The sequence below is a fragment of the Apodemus sylvaticus genome, chromosome 23, assembly GCF_947179515.1.
Source record: "Apodemus sylvaticus chromosome 23, mApoSyl1.1, whole genome shotgun sequence".
NCBI lineage: Eukaryota > Metazoa > Chordata > Mammalia > Rodentia > Muridae > Apodemus > Apodemus sylvaticus.
The window spans coordinates 52614284-52639852 of NC_067494.1; the positions used below are offsets into that span (position 1 = coordinate 52614284).

The 25569-nt window shown below is 35.8% G+C and overlaps 2 protein-coding genes across 2 annotated transcripts in view; one reads left to right on the top strand and one right to left on the bottom strand.

Moving 5' to 3' along the window:
- The window catches only part of LOC127673567 (formyl peptide receptor 2-like), a 476281-nt gene that overhangs the window by 186171 nt on the left and 264541 nt on the right, over nucleotides 1–25569 (top strand). The gene's annotated exons all lie outside the window — the stretch shown is intronic.
- On the bottom strand, nucleotides 7303–8199 carry LOC127673571 (vomeronasal type-1 receptor 4-like). The gene has a single exon (XM_052169255.1). The coding sequence runs from the start codon at nucleotides 8197–8199 to the stop codon at nucleotides 7303–7305; it is 897 nt and encodes a 298-aa protein (XP_052025215.1).

Here is a 25569-nt window from a genome sequence, read left to right on the forward strand (position 1 = left end):
GATGGATTTCCATGTATTGAACCATCCCTGCATCCTTGGGATGAAATCTACTTGATCAGGGTGGATGATCATTTTGATGTGTTCTTGGATTCGGTTGGCAAGAATTTTATTAAGTATTTTTGCATCAATATTCATAAGAGAAATTGGCCTGAAGTTCTCTTTCTTTGTTGGATCTTTGTGTGGTTTTGGTATCAGTGTAATTTTGGCTTCATAGAATGAGTTGGATAGAGTTCCTTCTGTTTCTATTTTGTGGAATAGTTTGAAGAGTATTGGTGTTAGGTCTTCTATGAAGGTCTGATAGAATTCTGCACTGAAGCCATCTGGTCCCATGGTTTTTTTGGTTGGGAGACTTTCTATGACCCTTTTTATTTCTTCGGGTGTTATGGGACTGTTTAGATGATCTATTTGATCCTGTTTATTTTTGGTGTTGGATATCTGTCTAGGAAACTGCCCATTTCCTCCAGATTCTCCAGTTTTGTTGAATATAGGCTTTTGTAGTAGGATCTATTGATTTTTTGAATTTCCTCAGTATCTGTTGTTATATCTCCCTTTTCATTTTTAAGTTTGTTAATCTGGATACTGTCTCTGTGCCCTTTGTTTAGTCTGGCTAAGGGTTTATCCAATGGCTCAGGATATAAGATGAACAATTGACAAATAGGATCTCATTAAACTGAAAAGATTCGGTAATGCAAAGGGCACTGTCAATAGGACAACATGGCAGCCTAAGAACTGGGACAGCATCTTCACTAACTTTACATCTGAGAGATCGCTCATGTATAAATTATACAGTGAAATCAAGAAGATAGAGTTCATTACATCAAATAACCCAATTAAACATCAGAGTACAGAGATAAACAGTAAATTCTAAATAAAGGAATCTGGAATGTCTGAGAAGCACTTAAAGTAATATACAAAATCAGGTAAATGCTAGTCAAAACAACCCTTTAATGGTGATACTTTTTTAGATGACACCGAGTGAAGAAGATCTGTCAGATAATAGATAACAAAACAGCTTGTCCACAAACACTTTATTACTGCTTAAGAGGTCTAGATAAAACTTGGAAACTTGGTAGAGATTCTTAGGGTAAATTTCCATGCTGGAAGTTTGAGGTTCTATGGATAACTCATTTGCCTTGAATGGATTACCATGAAGTTGATCCTGTAATTTTGCCAGGGATTATGTGGCATTCATCAGGTAGAGTGTTGTGTTTGAGGATTCCCAGATAAGGAACAAAGGAGGAAGGCCACATAGAAAGAGTCCTCTATTCTGTACAAGATCATAGGACCTATACTGGCATGGTAGATTTTGACCTTAATAAGAATGGTTTGCCAACACTATGTATTGATAGGCTAACAAGGTGTACTCAGAGTTGTTGAACCATTCTCATCACAGTGTGCCCTGGGTCCCAATGCAGGTCAGAAGAAAGAACTTCCAAGGGCTGAGAAATAATCTGATATGCTTTGTTATTCCCATTTGTTGTCATGTAGGGTGGTGTATGATCTTGTTAGAACAAAGCCCCCGTGTCCCCCAGTCAGGATCCCACAGACCAGAAATAGAATAGAAATAGAACTAGGCATCACAGAACATAAACATAACAAGATGGAATAATAAACCAGGATTCCTTCATTTTTGATAAATGGTTGTATTAATTAGGTAAGAAAAATTAATTCCCTTCCTGCTTATGTTTAAACTACTGTTTCTTAAGAGATGAGCTATGCCCAACTTAGAACTCAATTACAATTGCTCTGTATGTAGCCTGTTCTAATAATAGCAACCCTGCCTTTTTTTTTTAAGTCTAAGGCTGAGCCCATTATAGCTGGATGTAGCCCAGGTGCATGATTCCAAAGATTATTTTATTAGTTATTTATTATACTTTCTGTAAAATAACCCAGTGAAGGCTATATTAAAATAAAATCCAAAGACTGCTTTGTAAAGCCCTCAAATAGCAAATTTTGAACTTCTCATCCTTTTCACTACGTATCAGCCATCAATGACTATAAAATAGTGTGTACACTAAACACATTTTTATCTTTGAATACTCACTAGCAACACCCAATCAGCTTTCATGTCAACAACTGGAAAAACCATCTCAAAATTATTCTTGCTTCCCAAAGTAATTCCAATGCAGTTGAGATGAAAATTGTCTTTCTGAAGGAGACAGGGCTACAGAGCTATAAAGATCAGTACTTAATCGAGTCATTAAGTGTTTAAGTAAAATGTCCTTTGAATTTTAGAATGTTGTAATGTTGGAGTTTAAGGTCAGAGCCTCAACTGATTCTCAGATGATGGCCATATTCTATAGCATTGTAAATGAAAGACAAAAAATGTATAACAAACGATACAATGAAAATGTAATAGTTCATACATTATGACTGCAGTTAGGAAATGTAAAACATTGATTAGCAGTCTTTTATGGCTTAACAATAAAACAACTATATACTCTTTTAATGATGTGATATACAATAATGAAAAAGGTAATTAGAATTTTATATCTTTATTTTTGAAGGACTTGATAAAAATTTCCTATTCTGTATGGTGAGTTGCTCTGTAATTTTCTGAAATTCTATTGCTTCAGGCTCTAAGTGCCTGAGGTGCATTCTTACATATTAAAAGGAAAAACTAACATTTTATTAAAAATTTAACCTAGAAATTAAGTATTTATTGGATGTACAAATGGTTAAGTTGGTGAATTTCTTATCTTAGATATGAAAATGCCTAAGTTGAAACTTTAGAAATTAATAAAATAGGCTATTTGTACTAATGCTAATTTTTCACGTAAGTACTAGAGTGGAACGTGATGAAGACCCTCCAGCTCCCTGATTCGTCAGCTTAGAATATATAGAGTGTTCCCAGCCGTTAAGAACATTATGTGAAAAAAATAAAATAGTATAATAATATCATTGTAATATAAAATCTGTTAGAGGCAAAAGGGAGTTGTCCTCTCAATACACAAGTGCACGCATGCATGCACACACACATACACACACACACACACGACTGTGTTCATGAACACATGTGTACATGATCATAGTTCATGATCATAGGCAGGCACGTAGACATACACAAATACATGAGGAAAATTGAATTATTATTCATTGATATTTAATTAATTGCATTTACTAAATTCCTTGATGAAGTCAAACACTGGGGAAAGGAAGCTCGAGAGCTGACCTCCAGTAGATAGACAAGTCCTCGAGTAGAGGGACTGGGTTACTAACACACAACCACAATTTAGGATCCAATATTGTGCTTCATGTCTAAAAAAACTGCAGGGACAATAATGGAGGAGAGACTGAAAGAAAGGAAGCCCAATGACTTTCCCAACTTGAGATCCAACTCATGGAGGGGCACTATCACTGATGCTATGATGTGCTTACAGAGAAGAGCCTTGCATGGTTGTGTGCTCAGAGGCCATACCAGCAGCTGACTGAGGCAAACACAGACACTTACACCCAACCAGTGGATTGAATTTGGGGACCCCTATGGTTTATAAAGGGGGAGGATTAAAGAAGCTGAAGTGGAGAGGGAGTTCATAGGAAGAACAGAAATTTCAACTAACCTAGTCGCCAGGAAGATCCCAGAGACTGAGACATCATGGGAGTAAAAACTGGAATATAAATAACTAAACTAATTAAAAATTTAAAAAGCACATAATAATGAATCAAAATTGTAGGGAAACAACAAAATCTGAAAGAAAAAAGAAAACAGAATCTGAATCCAAGTTCGCACTGCATGTGTTTCTGACTTCTGAATCAATTTTACAGGTAAAATCCTTATCCCAGACTGCCCTTCTGAGAAGGATTGCTTCTCACACCAAATATAAACTGCTCACCTGACTCATTCTCTGTACCAGTATTTCAGCTCAGTGTGCACTTCAAGATATCCTGAAATGCCTGAAATCCAACATTAGGGAGAGAAAAGCTTCTCACCTATGAGATAAAAGTCAGTGTCTATGATGCTATCTCCTTCATGAACTGCAGCTTTTATTATATCTGCAATGGCAAGGACACTACTTACTGTGGCAGCCTATAACTTTTCAGGTAATTTTTCTATAGCTATTTATAAATACTTATCAAGCAATTCTTGTAATTGTTTCTAAAGAGACAGTGTTTGAAATAACTTCACTTGTATTTTCTTTACAACTAAAGGTACACTGAGCCACTTAGGTCTGCTGTGTGAGAATTTTGCTTTCTGTGTCTTATTCTACTCCCTCCTTCTATTAATTTTCTCATAATTCTTCTACAGAAAATTCAGTCGATAATAAATTATCTGATTCCAGCACTCTCCACTATTATCATATTGGGCCAAATATAGTCATTCAGAAATTCTGGAATAACTATCAAATTGTCTGAATTAATGATTTGTACCAAATACCATTCCTATCATTTTAATTTGCTTACAAGTTATAAAAATCACCATGGCAATTACACAAACTCTGAACAGAGCCCTATTAATCAATTAATATACATGCAAATATCTATCCTTCACAAAAGAAATCAATTGACTTCTTTAAACAGTAGATAAGCCAAGGGTGCATATTTAATATAAAAGCATTTAGGTTAACTAGAAGACTTCATGATTAATCTTGAAGAAATACATTTGGAAAAGAAAATGTATTTTCTTTTTAGCAGACTAATATTTGATTTCTGGCTAAGAAGAATAATACTGGTGTTTGCCCAAGTAAGCTGCAAATCTGAGGAAGTGGCCTTTATATTCCTTTTCTCATAAGAAATTAACTTTGTTTTTTATTAGATATATGCTTTACTTTTTCTTAGATATATTCTTTATTTACATTTCAAACGACTTCCCCTTTCCTGGTTTCCCCTCTCCCCAAAAATTCCCATAAGCCCCCTTCCTTCCCCATGTTTCCCAATCAACCCCCTCCTGCTTCCCTGTCCTGGTACTCCCCTACAGTGCTGCATCTAGCCTTTCCAGGATCAGGGAACCTCTCCTTCCTTCTTTTTGGGCATCATTTGATATGTGAATTGTGTCTTGGGTATTCAGAGCTTCTGGGTTAATATCCACTTATCAGTGAGTGCATACCATGTGTGTTCTTTTGTGATTGGGTTACCTCACTTAGGGTGGTATTTTGTTTTTTTATTATAAGAAGCACCGCACCTAAGAGGTGAACTGTAGACAGATTCCTCAGTATTTAAGGACGTTTGGATCACCTTGGATCAAGATAAACTATTTCTAGTTAAACAGCCTCTGGTGAGAACTAGAAATTGTGGGAAATCTTTATGCTGCCCTCTGTGTAAAGGATTCTGAAACGTGAATAATGTGTACATTGGCTGACTTGTCTGTGTACCTGCTGTGTCCTGGTTAATGTGGCCCTACCCTTGGGACTTCAAAGCACTAATTGCTGACAATAGTACCATATGTTTGATCTGTGCCACATGTACATCTGAAGCTGGATGTCTTATTTGGTCTTACATCACATGTAGTATTCCCTTTGGAAGGTTTTCAGATGGAGAGCAAGTGGGACACTGAGTCTTACCATAGAATTTTAAAGAGCTCCTGGGGATATGAAGTGTACGTGACAATGGAGAGATATAAAAAGTCATTACATATAGCTATGGAAGTGTAAGATAGATTTCAGTGGAGATACAGGATCTTTGACATGTCAGATTGTTTAGATACTGAGAAATCTGAATCACATACAGGGATTAGACCTAATTTCAGAGAAAAAAGGAATGTTATGTTCAAATAATAGATTTGTGTAGGGATCTAAGCACTTGAACAGAAAGTCCCAGAGAATAACTATGGAGATGTCTTTGGTGGTATCCCTACTTAGTTTCTGTATTGCTTTGATCCAGTATTTCCTTAGCAGGTTAGCATTTTGTGCTAGGAATAGAATATATATATTCCTTACTGTACTGTAATGAAAGCATTTAAATGGATTTGGATGTTAACTCAGATCACAATTAAAAAATGCATTGTACCTCAGAAGAAAATTTAGATATTGGATTTTTGAACTATATTGAGACTTCTAATGTTGTAAATAAAGCATTATTTACATGCAGTTCAAGAGCCTATGAAGAACTAGAAAAAGGAGTTGTGCATTTTTTTGTGAAAAATGCATTCTATAGGCTTAGTTATTTGGATACTTTTTTTCTAACTATGATCTGTTAGTATACTGTGTATTTCAGTGCAGGGGTCTCTTCACAGTATGTATTTACTCAGCATAGATTGTGAGGCTTTTTAGTACCAATCCGCTTTCATTCCCCTCACTTTGCTTCCAGTGTGGATACTAACAAAGGGACAGTATTGAACATGTTCAAATATCCATCAAAATTTCTAGAGAGAAATGTGAGCCTGGAACCTGTTTCTACTTCTATTTATGTGCTGCAAATATTGTGTTGAGAAATTATCTGCTTTTTGCCCATGGTCACTACATTTACTACTTTTATAGATTACAGTACTTTATACTCATCTTTATAGTTCTTCCTCACTATATTTACTGCTATTATACTCCTGTCAGCAACAATTGAAAACTCAGATAGCTATTAAAGTTTACCTTTAATACAAGTGACTTCTGCAATGATTATTTTTTGTAAATTTATTGAGAATTTCACACATATACCTTTATCAGAGTCAGCCAGATTCTACTCAGATTTGCCCCCTCATTCAAGTTATTTCATTTTAAAATCCATCAAGTTTTCTGTTTGTTGCTTAAAAGCTCTTATTTTTAGTGTCTGACATTAGTGTGTTCAGACTAATAGCTACTCATATAGTTACAGAAAAAATAAATCATCTATTTCTGTAGCTACTATCAAATACTACTTGTATTTCAGGTACTATCTGAAATCCGTGACTCTCAGTACCCCAGTGTTCAAGTGTCTGAATTGGACTTGCTTAGGTATTATGTATTTTTCCATTAAGTCAGTCTATGAAGTTATTATGTACCAGTATACATAAGTGATAACACATGAAGAAATCAATGTGTTAAGTAAAGTATCCAGTGTGTTAAGTAAATGACCTGAAAGTCTCATGTGTAGTTGTTAGTATTCATTTCTCTGAATGGTACTATGGTATCTACTAGAGAAAAATAAGTCATTCATGAACAGTGGTTAAAAAAATGAAAAACCTTACACCTGTAACAATTGAGCAAATATATCTAAAGGAACCCTCCACATGGGTCGACTGAATGAAATGGAGTCTAAACTTATCATAGATAACTTTGTAGATAATTGATGACTGTAGGCTAGGAGGAAAAAATATAAAAACTTCTGAAGTGAAATTATAATAACATCAAATTAATTTCCCCATATATTATTCCATCATATTTTTATATTCCTTAACTAGGTAAAGCAGAATCTGCAAAAAGTGGAATGGTGACTCATCACAAATGGACCTAAAGTAGGAAAACACAAAGAAATGATGGATGTGATATTCATTACCCACCAACTGGGGTTATGTGAAAGAGCAATACAACCTTGTAAAATGGAAGAGAGAGTATAAAAAGCTAGAAAGGTGCAAACCAGTGTCAGGATCATTTGTGTGGCTCTGTTTTCAGGGGATGATCTTTGGGAAGCATGTGAGCTGAGGATCCATTGAACCTTCTTTTTATGTCCATAACGTGTGACAATCATAAAAGTGCTGGAACATATGATGAGCACAGAAAATAAGACTTCAGGGAACACCCAAAATGCTGTGTACACGGAACTTACTATTTTGTCATGACCTAGAGAGAGGCAGAATTCAAGACCTCTCTTTTGTGTCTTGTTTTTGCTGTTCCTTTTGGTAGATGCATACACTGGGAAAAACATATTTGCTAGCAGGAAGAGGATCCAGCAGAGGGAAAGTATCAGTCCCATAAACTTGGTAGTTTTTGTTTTGATTTCTTTCCAGAAGGAGTTTCTTGGGCTGATAGTGACTGCCTGGAAGAAACTCAAGAGACAAGTGGCGCTGATGGACATGCTCCTGCCAAGTCTATGAACATATAAAATATGATTGCATCCAACATCATTGAAGAATTGGTTCCAGCCAAAGGCTCCCATTATCTGGGCAAGTCCTTTGGAGAGAATGATCAAGGAGTTAGATGTGAACACATGTGTAAGAATCATGTCTACTACCTGTAATGTGCATTCCTTGCAGTAAAGTATTAAGTAGTTGAAAAGAATGGAGAAGTTTCCCCAAAGTCCAAGTACACTCTGAACTAATAACACCATTCCTATAGTCATGTTCCTGTACTCCATTCTGTCATTTAGTAGTTTTTCAATTTTATTATAGCAACAATTCCATGTGTGGATCAAAGAATATATTGAAGATTTCCATGTGGGGACAATGAGAAAGAATCATACGAGCTCAAAATTTTAAAGCCATGGTGTGCATCATATCAAGACTCTGTTTCAAAACAAATGTTTTCATCATTAATAACTTTGATTAAAATTTTTGAATCTTATAAACAAACATCTTATAGAGAGAGCTTTGTTAATTATTAAAATAGTTATCATTAAAAATAGGGGCATTTCTTCCCACTGAGAGAAAAATGGCTAGGAAACTCAGAGTGAATAATTATTGAATTCTACCATTCATATTGAACTTCTCTTTACATGTCATAGTAGAAAAATAGATTTAATCACCATTTTCAACCAGAAGGAAATTCCTGCGGATATGTACTCTTATAAAATATATTCACTACTAGGGGTAGAGGATGATAACTATAGGTACATACTAGAATTTCAAACATGTTTTGATGAAAAATAGTGATCATCAAATTTTCTCAAAAAATTCATACATAATGGCATATGCATCCTTTCTTATTTGGAGTCAGACTGTGGAAGACAACAGCAGCAATTCTGTTTGGCAAACTTTATACCAACTGAAAATTCAGTTAAAGTTCGTGGTTTAAACTAACTTTGTGTAATAAAAAGGCAATCAAAACATTAAATGAAGAGTAAACAAAGAATGTCTAATGTTCTCAGCAGATATACTATTTAGTGTAATTGTACTTTTGCATAAATGCAATGAAAATTCCATAGGATCAGGCTGAATGCTCACAGCTAACCATTGGATTGAGCACAGGTTCCCTAGTGGAGGAGCTAGAGAAAGGACCAAAGGAACAGGAGGGGTTTGCAGCCTCATAGGAGGAGCAACAATATGAACCACTCAGAATCCCCAGAGCTCTCAGGGACTAAACCACCAACCAAAGAGTATACATGGAGGGACCCATGTCTCCAGCAGCATATTTAGCAGAGGATGGCATTGTCAGATGTCAATGGGAAGAGAGGCCCTTTGTTCTCTGAAGGCTTGATTCCCCAGTGTATGGGAATGCCAGGACAGGGAAGCAGGAGTGGGTGGGTTGGTGAGCAGGAGCAGGGGAGGATGGGAGAGGGAGTCCTCAGAGGGAAAACCAGGAAAGGGGACAACATTTGAAATGTAAATAAAGAAAATATCTAATCAAAATTAAAAAAAAAAGAAAAGAAAACATCATAGGAGATACCAGCTCTTATTGCAGATGTAGATAATATCATGAACCCTTGATAGTGTTTCCATGTCAGAAATATTTATCAAGAATAGATATAAACATGTCTTCCAAAACTCATTCTCCTAATGGTATCTTCAAAGATAAAGGACCGTGTATAAACCAGATGTAATTTATAATGAAAAACCTCCTTACATTGACCACCCCTGCTGATACATAATCAGGTTCTGTGAAATATTATGGTCAGAAGATCAAACTATTCATAAAAGTAAAATGCACCAAAAGTCTACCCAGGAAAATGTGAGTGTTTTTTATTGTGTTATTGAAAAACACATCATAGTTCTACATTGATCAAACGTCTTAAGGGTAAAGATACATAGGAACCTATTCCCCCATGTGCCCTCACCAGCTCATCAAAACACAGTGAATTGTAACAAATAGCATTATCAATGTCCTAATTTAATTTATATATTTTGAGGTGAAGGAGTTCAGGCAGTATCTCAGTCTAAATAATAGTTAGATCTCAACAAGATATTTCTAAAATACCAATACAACCACTCTGGAAATAAGTCTGGCGGTTCCTCAGAAATCTGGGCATGAAACTACCAGAGGACCCAATTATACCACTCCTGGGCATATACCCAGAAGACTCCCCAGCATGTAATAAGAGTACATGCTCCACTATGTTCATAGCAGCCCTATTTATAATAGCCAGAAGCTGGAAAGAACCCAGATGTCCCTCAACAGAGGAATGGATACAGAAAAATGTGGTATATTTACACTATGGAATACTACTCAGTTATTAAAAACAATGAATTCATGAAATTCTTAGGCAAATGGGTAGAACTGTAAAATTTCATCCTAAGTGAGCTAATCCAATCACAAAAGAACACACATGGTATGCACTCACTGATAAGTGGATTTTATCCTAAAAGCTCGGAATATCCAGACACAATTCACATATCAAATGATGCCCAAGAAGAAGGAAGGAGAGGCCCCTGGTTCTGGAAAGGCTAGATGCAGCAGTATAGGGGAATACCAGGACAGGGAAGCAGGAGGCGTTTGATTGGGGAACATGGGGAGGAAAGAGGGCTTATGGGACTTTTGGGGAAGGGAGATCCAGGAAAGGGGAAATCATTTGAAATGTAAATAAAGAATATATTTAATAAAAAAGGAATGTAAATGAATAAAATATCCAATAAAAAAGAAAGTTTAATAAAATAAAATAAAATGCCAATACCGCAGCTCATGGATTCCTGTAGTTGCTACTACAGATCATATTCTATTCCTTCACGTATGTTCTCAACACTAAGATGAGTCTCATTTGTGAATTCCAGTGAAACATTTATATCTCATGTCTCTAAAAACAATGTGTATTGGTAGAAGGGTTAGGTAGAGGTGAGGCATAAAACATAGGTAGAAGTACATCTGTAGATAGAATAGCAAGGACCCACAGGGCCAGATCAGGAACACTTACTGACAAAGACTTACAGATATCAATGTCATGCATGTTGTAAGTTCATTTTCGTGTTCCTTAAAACAGTGTCATGAAGCCTTACTGTAGTTTATTTGGTTTCTGTGTTCTTTCAGATAATTAAATCATGAAAAATACTTGAAAAATATAAAGAAAAAAATTACAGAAAAATTTGTAAGCATAGAATACCTGGAAGCTTCTTAAAGTCTACCATCCTGATACATGGCTTGGTGAAGTGCTTGGACACATGTTCAGGAAGTTCCTTTGGAATAATCTGCCATGGCCAATCTGTGAGTATCGAGTTACCAATAATATCTAGTGGAGAACACAGCAATAGAAGAGCTGCCATGAGATTGGAGACACCTGAAATCAGAGATATGACAGTAGATTGCAATTAGTATTTTAAAAATAAGCATAAGGGTTTTAACCCCCTAGAAAATACCTATGATTTCATCTTTATACTGAATCGTTTGGATGAATACCATTTCAGATTCCCCAAGTCATTCTGCTATATTGTAGCAAATGCCATTTTTCTTCAGAGCCCCTGGATAAGTAGGAACAGACAATGTGGTTCAGACACCGATAACATCAACATTAAAAATTCTCAGAGTATTTACTCATGGTGCTACTTTGTTAAGATACAACCTTAATTGAATTGGAAAATACAAAGTGAGGTAGTAATAATCACTACATATCTGAGTCCATTTCACATGATTTGTATAAAGACTGAGAGACAAATTGTATATAATTGCCTATATTAAAATGGTAATTAGATGCTGTTTGGTGACTTTAAAACTGAGAACCTGACCTGACTGCTTGAACAGGTACATAATTTTATGCTCAATGATGCTTTGTCAGTTACATGTTGAAATATTTAAGTGATATTCAATTTGTTTTCACTGCATCTTATATTACTGGCATCATCCAAATATAGTATTCTTATAGCTAAATTAATAAAAATTGTATATGTCTAATTTTGATTTGAAAAGATAAGGCAGATCCAATATTTATTTTACAACAAATACTTTATGGTTTCACAAAAACAAAAACAGTCATAGTATATCTCAAATGAAGACTAGAACAGTATTTTTTTCATGAATCTTTTATAAAACATATAATCGGCTATGAAACATGAAAAGCAATATATGAAATTAGAGTGTAGCAAACATTGATATCACTGGGGTAAGCAGAAAGTTTGGTTGATAACTTGTTTTGCTACAGGTAAGCGAACATATGTTCAGTCATAAAAATCACATAAAAAAAAAACCCAGGGTGCTGTTGTGTATTTTTAATTATATCATACAAATATTGCTTCCTCTCCTACTTCTCCCTCCTAAATTTTTCATATACCACTTCTTGCTCACTCTTATATTTATAGCCTTCCTTATATTTATAGCCTTCCTTTCCAACAATATATCCAAATACGTATATATAATGTGTATATATAAATTTAATATATATTTTTATATAATATGTATGATCCACTTGATATGTGATATATAAAATACATGATATATGAATATATACACATATGATATCTCATATATATGATAAATATACATGTGCATTTGACATATTGGTCAAATACATGTAAAAATACTATATATTCCATGTACAATTTATATCCATATACAATATGCTATATATTGTATTTGCAATATAAAATTATTTAGATATATAATATACATAAATATATGCATGTATTTAAATGTTTATATATATGTATATATGTCAAAATAAAAACATAGTTTACATTTATAAATTTTATAGTCTTATATAAATATATGTGCCTATATATTTTTAAGTAAATAAGTGCAGCCACAGTATTTACAATTCTAGGTACCAGTAGGTACCAGTAGGTACATTTTCAGGATTTCATATTTGATAGAGAAAACCACTTCAAATTGAATGGTAGAGTTTGAAGCACAGTTCTTATTGATACAATTACGTTTCAATGAAAGCATATTCAGGTCATATCATTTTTGAAAAGGTGAAGAAAAATATATAAGATCATGACAAAGAGAAATTGTATTTTGAGGCTTTTTTTCTCCTAGAAATGTCAGAATATCATGTCAACATAAAATACCAACTGAGATTATCCCTTAAATGTACAAGAAAAATCAATGGAGAATGCACTTCAACTCACAATGTACCTGAACAAATACATATTCCTAAATTAATAAAATGTTACCTATTACCAATTTGAAATTAAAGGCTTCTATTTATAAATCCATATATTTAGTCAAACTTTTAGTAATAAAATTTCTAAAAGTTCTTTAAGTGGAAAGCATTCTTAAAAAGAATCTGAAATTAATGCATTTCACAAATTTTTAAAAGAGAAAATATAAGCTGTAGATGTAATCATAGGTTTATATTTTTCTTGTCATTCCAGAAGCCACAGGTAACAAAAATATCAGTTATAAAAACTAGAAAACTCATCCTGTTTCTGGGTGAAGCTATATCAGAGTTTCACTAAACTAAGGAAAATTTCAGCAGACATATATATCCTGCATGAACTGACCATGAAAATGTTACCTTTTCTTCAACATACCCAAGTTCAGGGTGGAGAGAAGTCTTCATTTACCACATCACTGATTCTGAGGTCTTGTCATAGTCATTCAGGTAAATTTGCATACAAATATGATTTCACTAAAGAAGCTAGTAAAATTACAAAAAGTTTCCCAGAGCTAGACAGCTATTATTTGATTTTGTTCTTTGAAGAGAGAGCTGAAGGCTTTACCCAAGTGTCTATGATTGTTATACTAAAAAGTATAATTCATGTAAAAAACAGTATTAGCCACATAAATGACAAAATTATTATGATCTCTAAGCACCTTTGATGCAAGGTAAATATGGATCTGGTATGATTTACTAAAAGTCAGCATCAGAAAAGATTTTATCCTACCATATTTAGAAAGTCAGGAATTAGCAACAGGTATTTGACTCTCTTCATTTAAGTAAATCTACTTATAACTAATAAAGTTTTCACCTAAATTAGCAGAATTCCGTCTCTATGTGCTTTCACCCCAGCATCCATTCTTTAGACTTGAGCAATTACAAAACTACCATCTTTTTCTGCTACCCAGAAGCACTACAAATAACATACTTCTTTCCTTTTTTTCAGCAGTATCTTTAGCTCCATAGGAAGCTCCTGGAATGACAGACCTGTGAGAGAGGGGATGAAAGCGACCCACAGATAAAGAATTAGAACATGTGATTTCATCTCTCTCAGAATTGTAGTTTTTATCTCATCTGTAATGGCAGTGGCAGCACTTTCTTTGGGAGCCAATAACTCTTCTGAGACTTTGTATCTATTTTAATTCTCTAAAGATAATATCTGATAAGTTATGTGTGTCTCAAAAGAGACAAAAATACTAGGAGGATCCCTTAAGATTTCATGATCACTGAAGTCCAACATGAAGGTAACTTGCTGCGAACATTGAGGTTCAATATGTGAAAAATAGAGTAAGAAGCCTCTGTGAATAATCAGACTCCATTTTTATCTTTGATTGTTCTCTCTCTCACACACACTATATTATATTATATTATATTAATCATATTATATTAATTTTCAGGTCCCACAGCTGTCTCATTTTAAAGGTAGAATATTGAACAAAGAGAAGTTACTCAAGAATTCAGGGATAGCTAATGATTATCAATAAGGGAAACGGAAATAAGAATCTATACTTATTAACTATTTACTTTTTGCACAACAGGTTACAAATTAACTGGACTTGAGGTATTAAACATGATTAAAATCACTACATGAATCACTCCAACAATGCCAAAAATCACAAACACAGACATATTCTTTTAGGATTTTTCCATATGTAACTATACCCCACAAAATAAGTCAACAGTATTCAAAAACTGTCACATAACCCAGTATTAACATGAAGTAGAAACCGGAGAAAGCTATAGTCCTTTCCTATAAGGATTTTGTTGAGAATTCATTATTCAGAATTAGTGAATAGAATAAAATCTAATGTTTTAAGATATGATCTCTGCCCACTAAACATCTCAATGATGAAATATTGAAGATAATAGAGAATTAGTGAGCTAGAGTCCGAAGAAGGGTGCCTTCTGCCTAACTGCTGCCCAAAGCTCCCATATCTTTCTGAGATTCAATAATTCATCATAATACTTAGGATGCTTAGATTTTGCTTCTATATTAACTCATCACTGGAAAGGTCCTTGATTTGAATAAGACAAAGAAGAAAGGTAAGTAGGCAGTATTATCAAAAAGTATTTATTATTTTTGCATTAATATTTCTTTATATGATAGAAAAGTGGTCTACCAATGAGATACCACATATAAAACAAATAGGTTGACAATACACTGCAACCAACAAAGTTATAGGATAAATGAAGACTTCTTCAATATTTACAATCCCAAGATGTGTGCAATGCCAGACAAGCCTAGGGACATTCTCCAGTAAGTAATATAACCATATAATCATCTTATGGTCTGAGCTTTACTAAGAGTTTGGAATTGCACAAATAGTAATTTTATGTAGGCAGAGATGTTTGGATGGCTTTTTGCGTCTAGCAGTAGCCCTCATTCTAGTATGTCACTCAGATGTCAAGTTGAATACACTATTTGAATAAAAATATATGTGCAGATGAAGGCAGAATTCTAGACTGAGGGGAAAATTAAATGAGGATAATTATGGATCAGTGAAGGGAATTAACTTTGTGAATTGAGACAGAGAAATAAGGATATTGGAATATGTTGAGGGTTAAGAGAATCTGGGAATTCCATGTAAGTGGGCTGATACAAACCAAGTTTCTCATACACCTAAAAGGATTTTGGACATATATATTTCCATACTTATTTAAAGTACCTATACAATGTTCTTATATCAATTAATTTGACACATGTAAAATAATGTAAAATTGTGTACACAGTATACTAATGATGTGTTTTTTATTGATAATCATTGCTCTCCAACTTTCCTTTTTTATTTTTTTATTTTTTATTCTTTTTTTATTCGATATATTTTTTATTTACATTTCAAATGATTTCCCCTTTTCTAGCCCCCCAATCCCCGAAAGTCCCATCAGCTCCCTTCCCTTCCCCTGTTTTCCCACCCAAACCTTCCCACTTCCCTGTTCTGGTTTGGCTCTATACTGCTTCACTGAGTCTTTCCAGAACAAGGGGCCACTCCTCCATTCTTCTTGTACCTCATTTGGTGTGTGGATTATGTTTTTGGTATTCCAGTTTTCTAGATTAATATCCACTTATTAGTGAATGCATACCATGATTCATTTTTTGAGTCTGGGTTACATCACTTAGTATGATGTTCTCCAGCTCCATCCATTTGCCTAAAAATTTCAGGAATTCATTGTTTCTTTCCCCCCCCCCCGATAAATTTTTATTTACATTGCAAATGATTTCCCCTTTTTTAGAACCCCACTCACCGAAAGTCCCATAAGCCCCCTTCCCTCCCCCTGTTTTCCCATCCAACCCTTCCCACTTCCCTGTTCTGGTTTTGCCCTATACTGCTTCACTGAGTCTTTCCAGAACAAGGGGCCACTCCTCCGTTCTTGTACCTCATTTGATGTGTGGATTATGTTTTGGGTATTCCAGTTTTCTAGGTTAACACCCACTTATTAGTGAGTGCATACCATGATTCATCTTTTGAGTCTGGGTTACCTCACTTAGTATGATGTTCTCCAGCTCCATCCATTTGCCTAAGAATTTGATCCATTCTTGTCTCCTTGTACTAAGCTCAACTCCAAATGCATCAAGGACCTCCACATAAAGCCAGACACTCTGAAGCTAATAGAAAAGAAACTGGGAAAGACCCTTAAGAAGATCAGATCCTGCTATACCACTCCTGGGCATATCCCTCACTTAGTATGACATTCTCCAGCTCCATCCATTTGCCTAAGAATTTCATGAGTTCATTGTTTCTAATGGTTGAATAGTACTCCATTGTATACATATACCACATTTTTTTTGCATCCACTCTTCTTTTGAGGGATACCTGGGTTCTTTTCAGCTTCTGGTAATTATAAATAGGGCTGCTATGAACATAGTGGAACATGTATTCTTATTAAATGCTGGGGAATCCTCTGGGTATATGCCCAGGAGTGGTATAGCAGGATCTTCTGGAGGTGAGGTGCCCAGTTTTCAGAGGAACCACCAGACTGATTTCCAGAGTGGCTGTACCAATTTGCAACCCCACCAGCAGTGGAGGAGTGTTCCTCTTTCTCCACATCCTCGCCAACACCTGCTGTCTCCTGAATTTTTAATCTTCGCCATTCTGACTGGTGTAAGGTGAAATCTCAGGGTTGTTTTGATCTGCATTATCCTAATGACTAATGAAGTTGAGCATTTTTTAAGAGGTTTCTGCGCCATCCGAAGTTCTTCAGGTGAAAATTCTTTGTTTAACTCTGTACTCCATTTTTTGATGGGGTTATTTGGTTTTCTGGAGTCTAACTTCTTGAGTTCTTTATATATATTGGATATTAGCCCTCTATCTGATGTAGGGTTGGTGAAGATCTTTTCCCAATTTGTTGGTTGCTGATTTGCCCTTTTGATGGTGTCCTTTGCCTTACAGAAACTTTGTAATTTTATGAGGTCCTATTTGTCAATTCTTGATCTTAGAGCATAAACTATTGGTGTTCTGTTCAGGAACTTTCCCCCTGTACCGATATCCTCAAGGGTCTTCCCCAGTTTCTTTTCTATTAGGTTCAGAGTGTCTGGCTTTATGTGAAGGTCCTTGATCCATTTGATTTGAGCTTAGTACAAGGAGACAAGGATGGATCAATTCGCATTCTTCTGCATGCTGACCTCCAGTTGAACCAGCACCAGTGGCGGGGGGGGGCGGGGGGGGGGCTAGAAAAGGGGAAATCATTTGAAATGTAAATAAATTATATCGAATAATAAAAAAAACACAAGCAAAAAAAAGAAAAAAGAAAATACATTATTTTAGTGTTTTTTGTGTAAATAAGCAGTTTTATTAAATCTTAAACAATTGCACATGAAATATTTAGTATATACTTACTCTCAATTCCCTCTAGTATTCCTATATGTATCCTCTCATTTCCAGCTCATCCTTCTTCTTCTTCTTTTTTTTTTTAAATTTTTTTTATTCGATATAATTTATTTATAATAAATTATAATAATAATTATAATTATATTAATATATATAAATTAATATATAATTATATAAATTAATATATAAATTAATATATAAATTAATATATAATAAAATTATAATAAATAAACCCTTCTTCTTCTTCTCTTTCTCCTTCTTCTCCTTCTCCTTCTCCTTCTCCTCCTCCTCCTCCTCCTTCTCCTTCTCCTCCTCCTCCTCCTCTTCCTCCTCCTCCTCGTCCTCTTCCTCCTCCTCCTTCTCCTTTTCCTTCTCCTCCTCCTCCTCCTCTTCCTCCGCCTCCTCCTCCTCCCCCTCCCCCTCTCCCTGTCCTTCTCCTCCTCCTTCTTCTTCCTCTTTTCTTCTTCTTCTTCTTCTTCTTCTTCTTCTTCTTCTTCTTCTTCTTCTTCTTCTTCTTCTTCTTCTTCTTCTTCTTCTTCTTCTTCTTCTTTTTCTTCTTCCTCCTCCTCCTCTTTCTCTTCCTCTCCCCCTCCTCTTCCTCTTCCTCCTCTTCCTCTCCTCCTCCTCTTCTTCCTCTTCCTCTTCTTCCTCCTCTTCTTCTCTTCTTCCTCCTCTTCTTCTTCCTCCTCTTCCTCTTCCTCCCCTCCTCCTCTTCTTCTTCCTCCTCTTCCTCTCCTCCTCCTCTTCTTCCTCTTCTTCCTCCTCTTCTTCCTCCTCTTCTTCCTCTTCTTCTTCCCCTTCCTCTTCCTCTTCTTCTCCTCCTCCTCCTTCTCTTCTTTCTTCTTCTTTGTTTAGATTTGTGCCCCATTTCTTAATAGGGTTATTTGGTTCCCTGGGGTCTAACTTCTTGAGTTCTTTGTATAGCAGTTTTTAATACTATAGCAGTTTTTAATACCTCTGCAGTACTGCTGAGGTCGGGGATACAGATTTCCCCAGAAGTTCTTTTACTGTTGAGGATAGTTTTAGCTATCCTGGGCCTTTTGTTATTCCAGATGAATTTGAGAATTGCTCTTTCTAACTCTATGAACGATTGAGTTGTTATTTTGATAGGGATTGTATTGAATCTGTATATTGCTTTTTGGAGGATGGCCATTTTAAGTATATTAGTCCTGCCAATCCAAGAGCATGGAAGCTTTTTCCATCTTCTGAGATCTTCTTGGATTTCTTTCTTAAAAGACTTGAAGTTCCTGTCATACAGATCTTTCACTTGTTTGGTTAGAGTCACACCAAGATACTTTATATTGTTTGTGGCTATTGGGAAGGGTGTCATTTCCATTATTTCTTTCTTAGCCTGTGCATTCTTTGAGTATAGGAAGGCTACTGATTTGCTTGAGTTGACTTTGTGACCAGCCACTTTGCTGAAGTTGTTTATCAGCTGTAGGAGTTCTCTAGAGGAGTTTTTTGGGTTGCTCATGTATACTATCATATCATCTGCAAATTGTGATAATTTGACTTCTTCCTTTCCAAATTGTTACCCTTTGGCCTCCTTATGTTGTCTAATTGCTCTAGCGAGAACCTCAAGTACTATATTGAATAAATATGGAGAGAGACAGCAGCCTTGTCTAGTCTCTGATTTTAGTGGGATTGTTTCAAGTTTCTCTCCATTTAGTTTGATATTGGCTACTGGTTTGCTGTATAATTGCTTTTAGTATGTCTAGGTATGGGCCTTGAATTGCTGTTCTTGCTAAGACCTTTAACATGAAAGGATGCTGAATTTTGTAAAGTGCTTTTTCAGCATCTAATGAAATGATCATGTTTTTCTTTGAGTTTGTTTATGAAGTGGATTACATTGATGGATTTCTGTATATTGAGCCATCCCTGCATCCCTGGGATGAAGCCGACTTGGTCATGGCAAACGATCATTTTGATTTTTTTTTTTTTTTTTTTTTTTTTTTTTTTTGGATTCGGTTGACAAGAATTTTGAGTATTTTTCCATCGATATTCATAATGGAAACTTGTCTAAAGTTCTCTTTTTTGTTGGATTTTTGTGTGGTTTTGGTATCAGCAAAGTTGTGGCTTTATAGAACAAGTTGGGTAATGTTCCATCTGTTTTTATTTTGTGGAATAGTTTGAAGAGTTTTGGTATTAGGTCTCCTTTGAAGGTCTGACAAAATTCTGCACTAAAACCATCTGGTCCTGTGCTTTTCTTTGGTTGGGAGACTGCCATTGACCACTTCTATTTCTTTAGGGGTTATGGGACCATTTATATGGTTTATCTGATCCTGATTAAATTTTGAACATTGGTATCTGTCTAGGAAATTGTCCATTTCATCCAGATTTTTTAGTTGTGTTGAGAATAGGCTTTTGTAATAGCATCTGATAATTTTTTTTGAATTTCCTCAGTTTCTGTTGTTATTTCTCCATTTTCATTCCTGGCTTTCTTAATATGTATACTGTCTCTGTACCGTCTGGTTTACCTAGCTTGGTGATTTTCTCATAATATCAACTCCTGGTTTTGTTGATTCTTTGTATAGTTCTTTTTGTTTCAACTTGGTTGATTTCAGCCCTGAGTTTGATGATTTCCTGCCTTCTATTCTTCTTGGGTGTATTAGCTTCTTTTTGTTCTAAAGCTTTCAGGTATGCTGTTAAGCTGCTAATGTATGCTATCTGCAGCTTCTTTTTTGGAAGCACTCAGAGCTATGAGTTTTTCTCTTAGCACTGCTTTCATTGTGTCCCATAAATTTGGGTATATTGTGCCTTCATTTTCATTAAATTATAAAAAGGTTTTGATTTCTTTCCTTATTTCTTCCTTGACCAAGGTATCATTGAGTAGAGCATTGTTCAGCTTTCATGTGTATGTGGGCTTTCTGTTGTTTTTATTGCTATTGAAGACCACCCTTATTCCATAGTGATCTGATGGGAAGCATGGAATTAGTTTGATCTTCTTTTATCTGTTGAGGTCTGTTTTGTGACCAGTTATATGGTCAGTTTTGGAGAATGCACCATGAGGTGCTGAGAAGAATGTATATTTTTTTTTTGATTTAGGATGAAATGTTCTATAAATATCTATTAAATTCATTGGCTCCAAAACTTCTGTTAGTTTCACTGTGTCTCTGTTTAGTTTTTATTTCCCTGATCTGTCCATTGAAGAGAGTGGGGTGTTTAGGTCATCCATAATTATTGCATGGGGCGCGATGTGTGCTTTAAGTTTTAGTAAGGTTTCTTTTACCAATGTAGGTGCCCTTGTATTTGGGCCATAAATGTTCAGAATTGAGAGTTCTTCTTGGTGGATTTTTCTTTTGACCAGTAAGAAGTGTCCTTCTGTGTCCCTTTTGATGACTTTTGGTTGAAAGTCAATTTTATATGATATTAGAATGGCTACTCTGGCTTGTTTCCTGAGACCATTTGCTTAGAAAACTGTTTTCTAGCCTTTTACTCTGAGGTAGTATTTGTCTTTGACACTGAGATGCATTTCCTCTATGCAGCAGAATGTTGGGTCTTGTTTATGAACCCAGTCTATTAGTTTATGTCTTTTTATTGGGGAATCGAGTCCATTGAGGTTAAGAGATATTAAGGAATAGTGATTGTTGCTTCCTGCTATTTTTGATGTAATATTTATGTTTTTGTGGTTATCTTCTTTTGGTTTGTTGAAAGAAGATTACTTTCTTGCTTTTTCTTATGTGTAGTTTCCCTTCTTTTGTTGGTGTTTTCCTTTCATTATCACTTGAAGGGCTGGATTTATAGAAAGATACTGTCTAAGTTTGTTTTAGCCATGAAATATCTTGGTTTCTCCATCTATGGTAATTGAGAGATTTGCTGGGTATAGCAGTCTGGTTTGGCATTTGTGTTCCTTTAGGGTTTGCATGACATCTTTTCAGGTTCTTCTGGATTTCATAGTCTCTGGTGAGAAATCCAGTGTAATTCGGATAGTTCCACCTTTATGTTACTTGACCTTTATCCCTTACTGTTTTTAATATTCTTTTTTGTTTAGTACATTTGGTGTTTGAATTATTATGTGACAGGAGGAATTTCTTTCCTGGTCAAATCTATTTGAAGTTATGTATGCTTCTTTTAGATTCATGGGCATCTCTTTCTTTAGGTTAGGGAAGTTTTCTGCTATAATTTTGTTGAAGACATTTACTGTCCCTTTAAGATGGAAATCTTCACTGTCTTCTATGCCTATAATCCTTAGGTTTGGTCTTTTCATTTTGTCCTGGATTTCCTGGATATTTTGGGTCAGGAGCTTTTTGCATTTTTCATTTTCTTTGACTGTTCTATCAATGCTTTCTATGATATTATCCGCATCTGATATTCTCTCTTCTATCTCTTGTATTGTGTTGTTGATGCTTGGATCCATGACTCCTGACTTCTTTCCTAGGTTCTCTATGTCCCAAGTTGTCTCCCTTTATGATTTCATTCTTGTTTCTACCTCCTTCTTTAGATCCTGGATGGCTTTGTTTAATTCCTTCACCTGTTTTGTTGTGCTTTCCCTTAGTTCTTCAAGGGCTTCTCCCCATTTACTTGTGTTCACCTGTATTTCTTTAAGGTAGGTATTTATGTCCATCTTAAAGCCCTCCATGAAGCCCTCCATCAGCATCATGTCCTGTGTTTTAAATCCAAGTCTTGCTTTCCTGGTGTGTTGGGGAATCCAGGACTTGTGATTGTGGGAGAATTGGGTTCAGAAAGTGCCATATTGCCTTGATTTCTGTTAGCAATGTTCCTATGTTGGCCTTTGCCATCTGGTTATCTCTGGTGTTAGTTGGTCTTGCTGTCATTGGCTGGTGCTTGCTCCTCCTGTGTGACTGCAGGCCTATCTCAGCAACCCTGAGTAACCTGCTTTTCCCTGGCACAAATTGCTGTGGTGCTGCTGAGTTCCTGGGTGCAGGTGGAATCCTGGTGGAGTGTGTCCCAAATGATCCTCTATTCTGGTGATCCCTCCCTACCAATCTATTACACAATCACAGGAGCAAAGATTGTGGCCAAGACCCACTCTCTTGTAGTTGTAATTGGACATGTAGCTCTGTGTCCCTGATCAACTCTAGATGCAGGTTGTGTAGGCTGCCTCCTCTGCACTGAGTGGTGGGTGGATATATGTCTTCCTGCGTCACTTGGAGATGGAGTGCTGTGGCAGTGGATGTTCCTAATCTGAGGTGGAGAATGGAAGCCTCCTTCCGGAGGCCTCCAGACAGGATCCTCAGATCTGCAGGGTCAGTCTTACCTGTGCAGACTGCCTCCTCCATGCTGGCTACTGGGTGTATCACAGATCAATTAAAGATGACTTTATGCTCATTGTTTGGACAGTTAAAAACAACTTTCTTTCTTTATGAGCTGGTATGATCGTAAAACCTCAAAACTTACATTCATGCCACATGGGAGGTTGTCATGATGAAGACTGTGTAACCAACACAATTCTTTAGCTATGTATAAGGGGAATTCTGTCTAGAGACATTTTCATGTCTCTCAACGAGTATTAGGGCTGTTCCCATGTAGAATCATCAACCAATCATGTTACCTATCTTATTTGGTCTTCTAGGTTTCTTTATTCATGTATGTAGCCAAGGTCTTCAGAGGGTCTCTCTCTATCAAATCTAATCTTTCTTGCTTTGGAGGAATTAGAAAACTTTCTTTTCTTCTGTTGACAAAAACACAAAGCCTGTGTCCCAAGATAACATACCTTTTGTCCCTTAGTCTGAGGTCCCCATAAATATAGACTGAAACAATCTAGCAGCCCCTTTTCTAAATCTGTTCCATTTTCACTATTCTCAAAAAGAATTTACAACATCATCATTACCATTAAATGCATACCTATAGTAATATTGATGAATCCAAATGAGACTGAATTCTAAAGATTCTAATTCTCTATAGTAAAGTTATTTAGTGCGACAGGGCTTTTTGATGTAGCCAGAGCTGGCCTACAAATAAGAAACAAATAAGAAACTTGTATGTCTTTTTCTTTGTCTTTCAAGCATTAGGATCAAAAGACTCAGTTTATTTGATATCTATTATGTATATATATATATTTCTTGCTACTTTGGAGATTGCAGTTCATATGGATTAATCTATCCTTCCTTTTTAGTATTTATTTAAAGGTCTTCCCCATATTGGCCTCTATTTAACTTCATTTTCATCTTAGTTTCTGAGCAATTCCCCATTGTACCTGATTAGAAGTTTCTGCCTGGCTTATGTGTCTGATGCTAGGCTGAGACATTGTCAGCTCTCCTGTGGAAATACAATGTCTAAGGGTACTGGCTGCTCAAATCAGATCTGACTCATTAAGGGTACCATGTCTCCCATCCATGCCATTTAAAACTAGAACACAGTGCATTACGTTGCATACTATTATGACCACATTTAAACCAAATTTGCCTTAATCCCTTATTCCTTTAAATCTAAAACAATATTGTATTGTCTCTATGATATGTATGTTACTTGAGTTATTTACCTCCTGCGACAAAGGCTTTTTCATTCTCCATTACCAAGATCATTATTAATGTGAAATATAGTTAATAAACTTTACAGTTTTATTCTTAATTGTCTTGTTCAATGATATCTGAATTCCTTATTTGGATAATTTCTTATCATGAAAAGATAAAGACTAACAACTTTGCAATCACTCTAACTCCAGATCTTTACATTGCCTCTCAGAATATATCTTTCCTAGGTCAAAAGGCTTTTTGGCAACATAAAAAGCATCATCTTACAAATTGAAATTATAAACAAACCTTATATAAATAAACATACCTCTATTTCCCTTTCTCTTCATATAAATGTTAGATTGATATGTATTTATCTTTTAAATTACTAGGAGTATTTCCATTTATTATTTTTCTTTTTTATTAGATATATTCTTTATTTACATTTCTTTTTTTCCCAATTTGAATCTTTTTTTAATTGAATGTCCTCTTCATTTACATTGCCAATGCTAAAACCTTTCCTGATATGCCCCCTCCCCACAACCCCTCCTCCTACCTTCTGCCTCCATGTATATGTCCCTCCATCCAACACACTCCCACCTCTCCCCCGCCTTGATTTCCCTTTGTTGGAGCCTCTGTTGAGCCTTTACCCGACCAAGGACCACTCCTTCCACTGATGCCCAACAAGGCCTTCCTGTTCCACATTTTTAGCTGGAACTATGTGTGCCCCTTGGTTGATGGTTCAGTCCCTGGGACTCTTGGGGTGTCTGTCTGGGTGGCCAAAATCATTGTTCTTCCAGTGGGGCTGTAAACCCCTTCAGCTCCTCTGGACCATCCTCCAGCTCCTCCACTGGGGACCACACGCCCAGTCCAATAGCTGGTTGCTAGCTTCTGCCTCTGTATTTGTAAGGCTCTGGTAAGGCCTCTTTGGAGACAACCAGGGCATGCTCCTTTTGGTATACACTTCTTGTCATAGTGTCAGGGTTTGTTGATGTTTATAGGATAAATCCCCAGGTAGGGCAGTCTCTTGGTGGCCTTTACTTCAGTCTTTGCTCCATACATTTTCTCCCTTATTGCTCCTGTAAATATTTTGTTCCCTTTCTCAGAGGAACCAAAGCACACTCCCTTAAGTCCTCCTTCTTCTTGAGCTTTCTGTGCTGGATGAATTGTAACTTGTTTATTTTGAGCTTTTGTGCTAACATCTGCTTATTAATGAATTCATACCATGTGTGTTCTTTGTGATTGGGTTA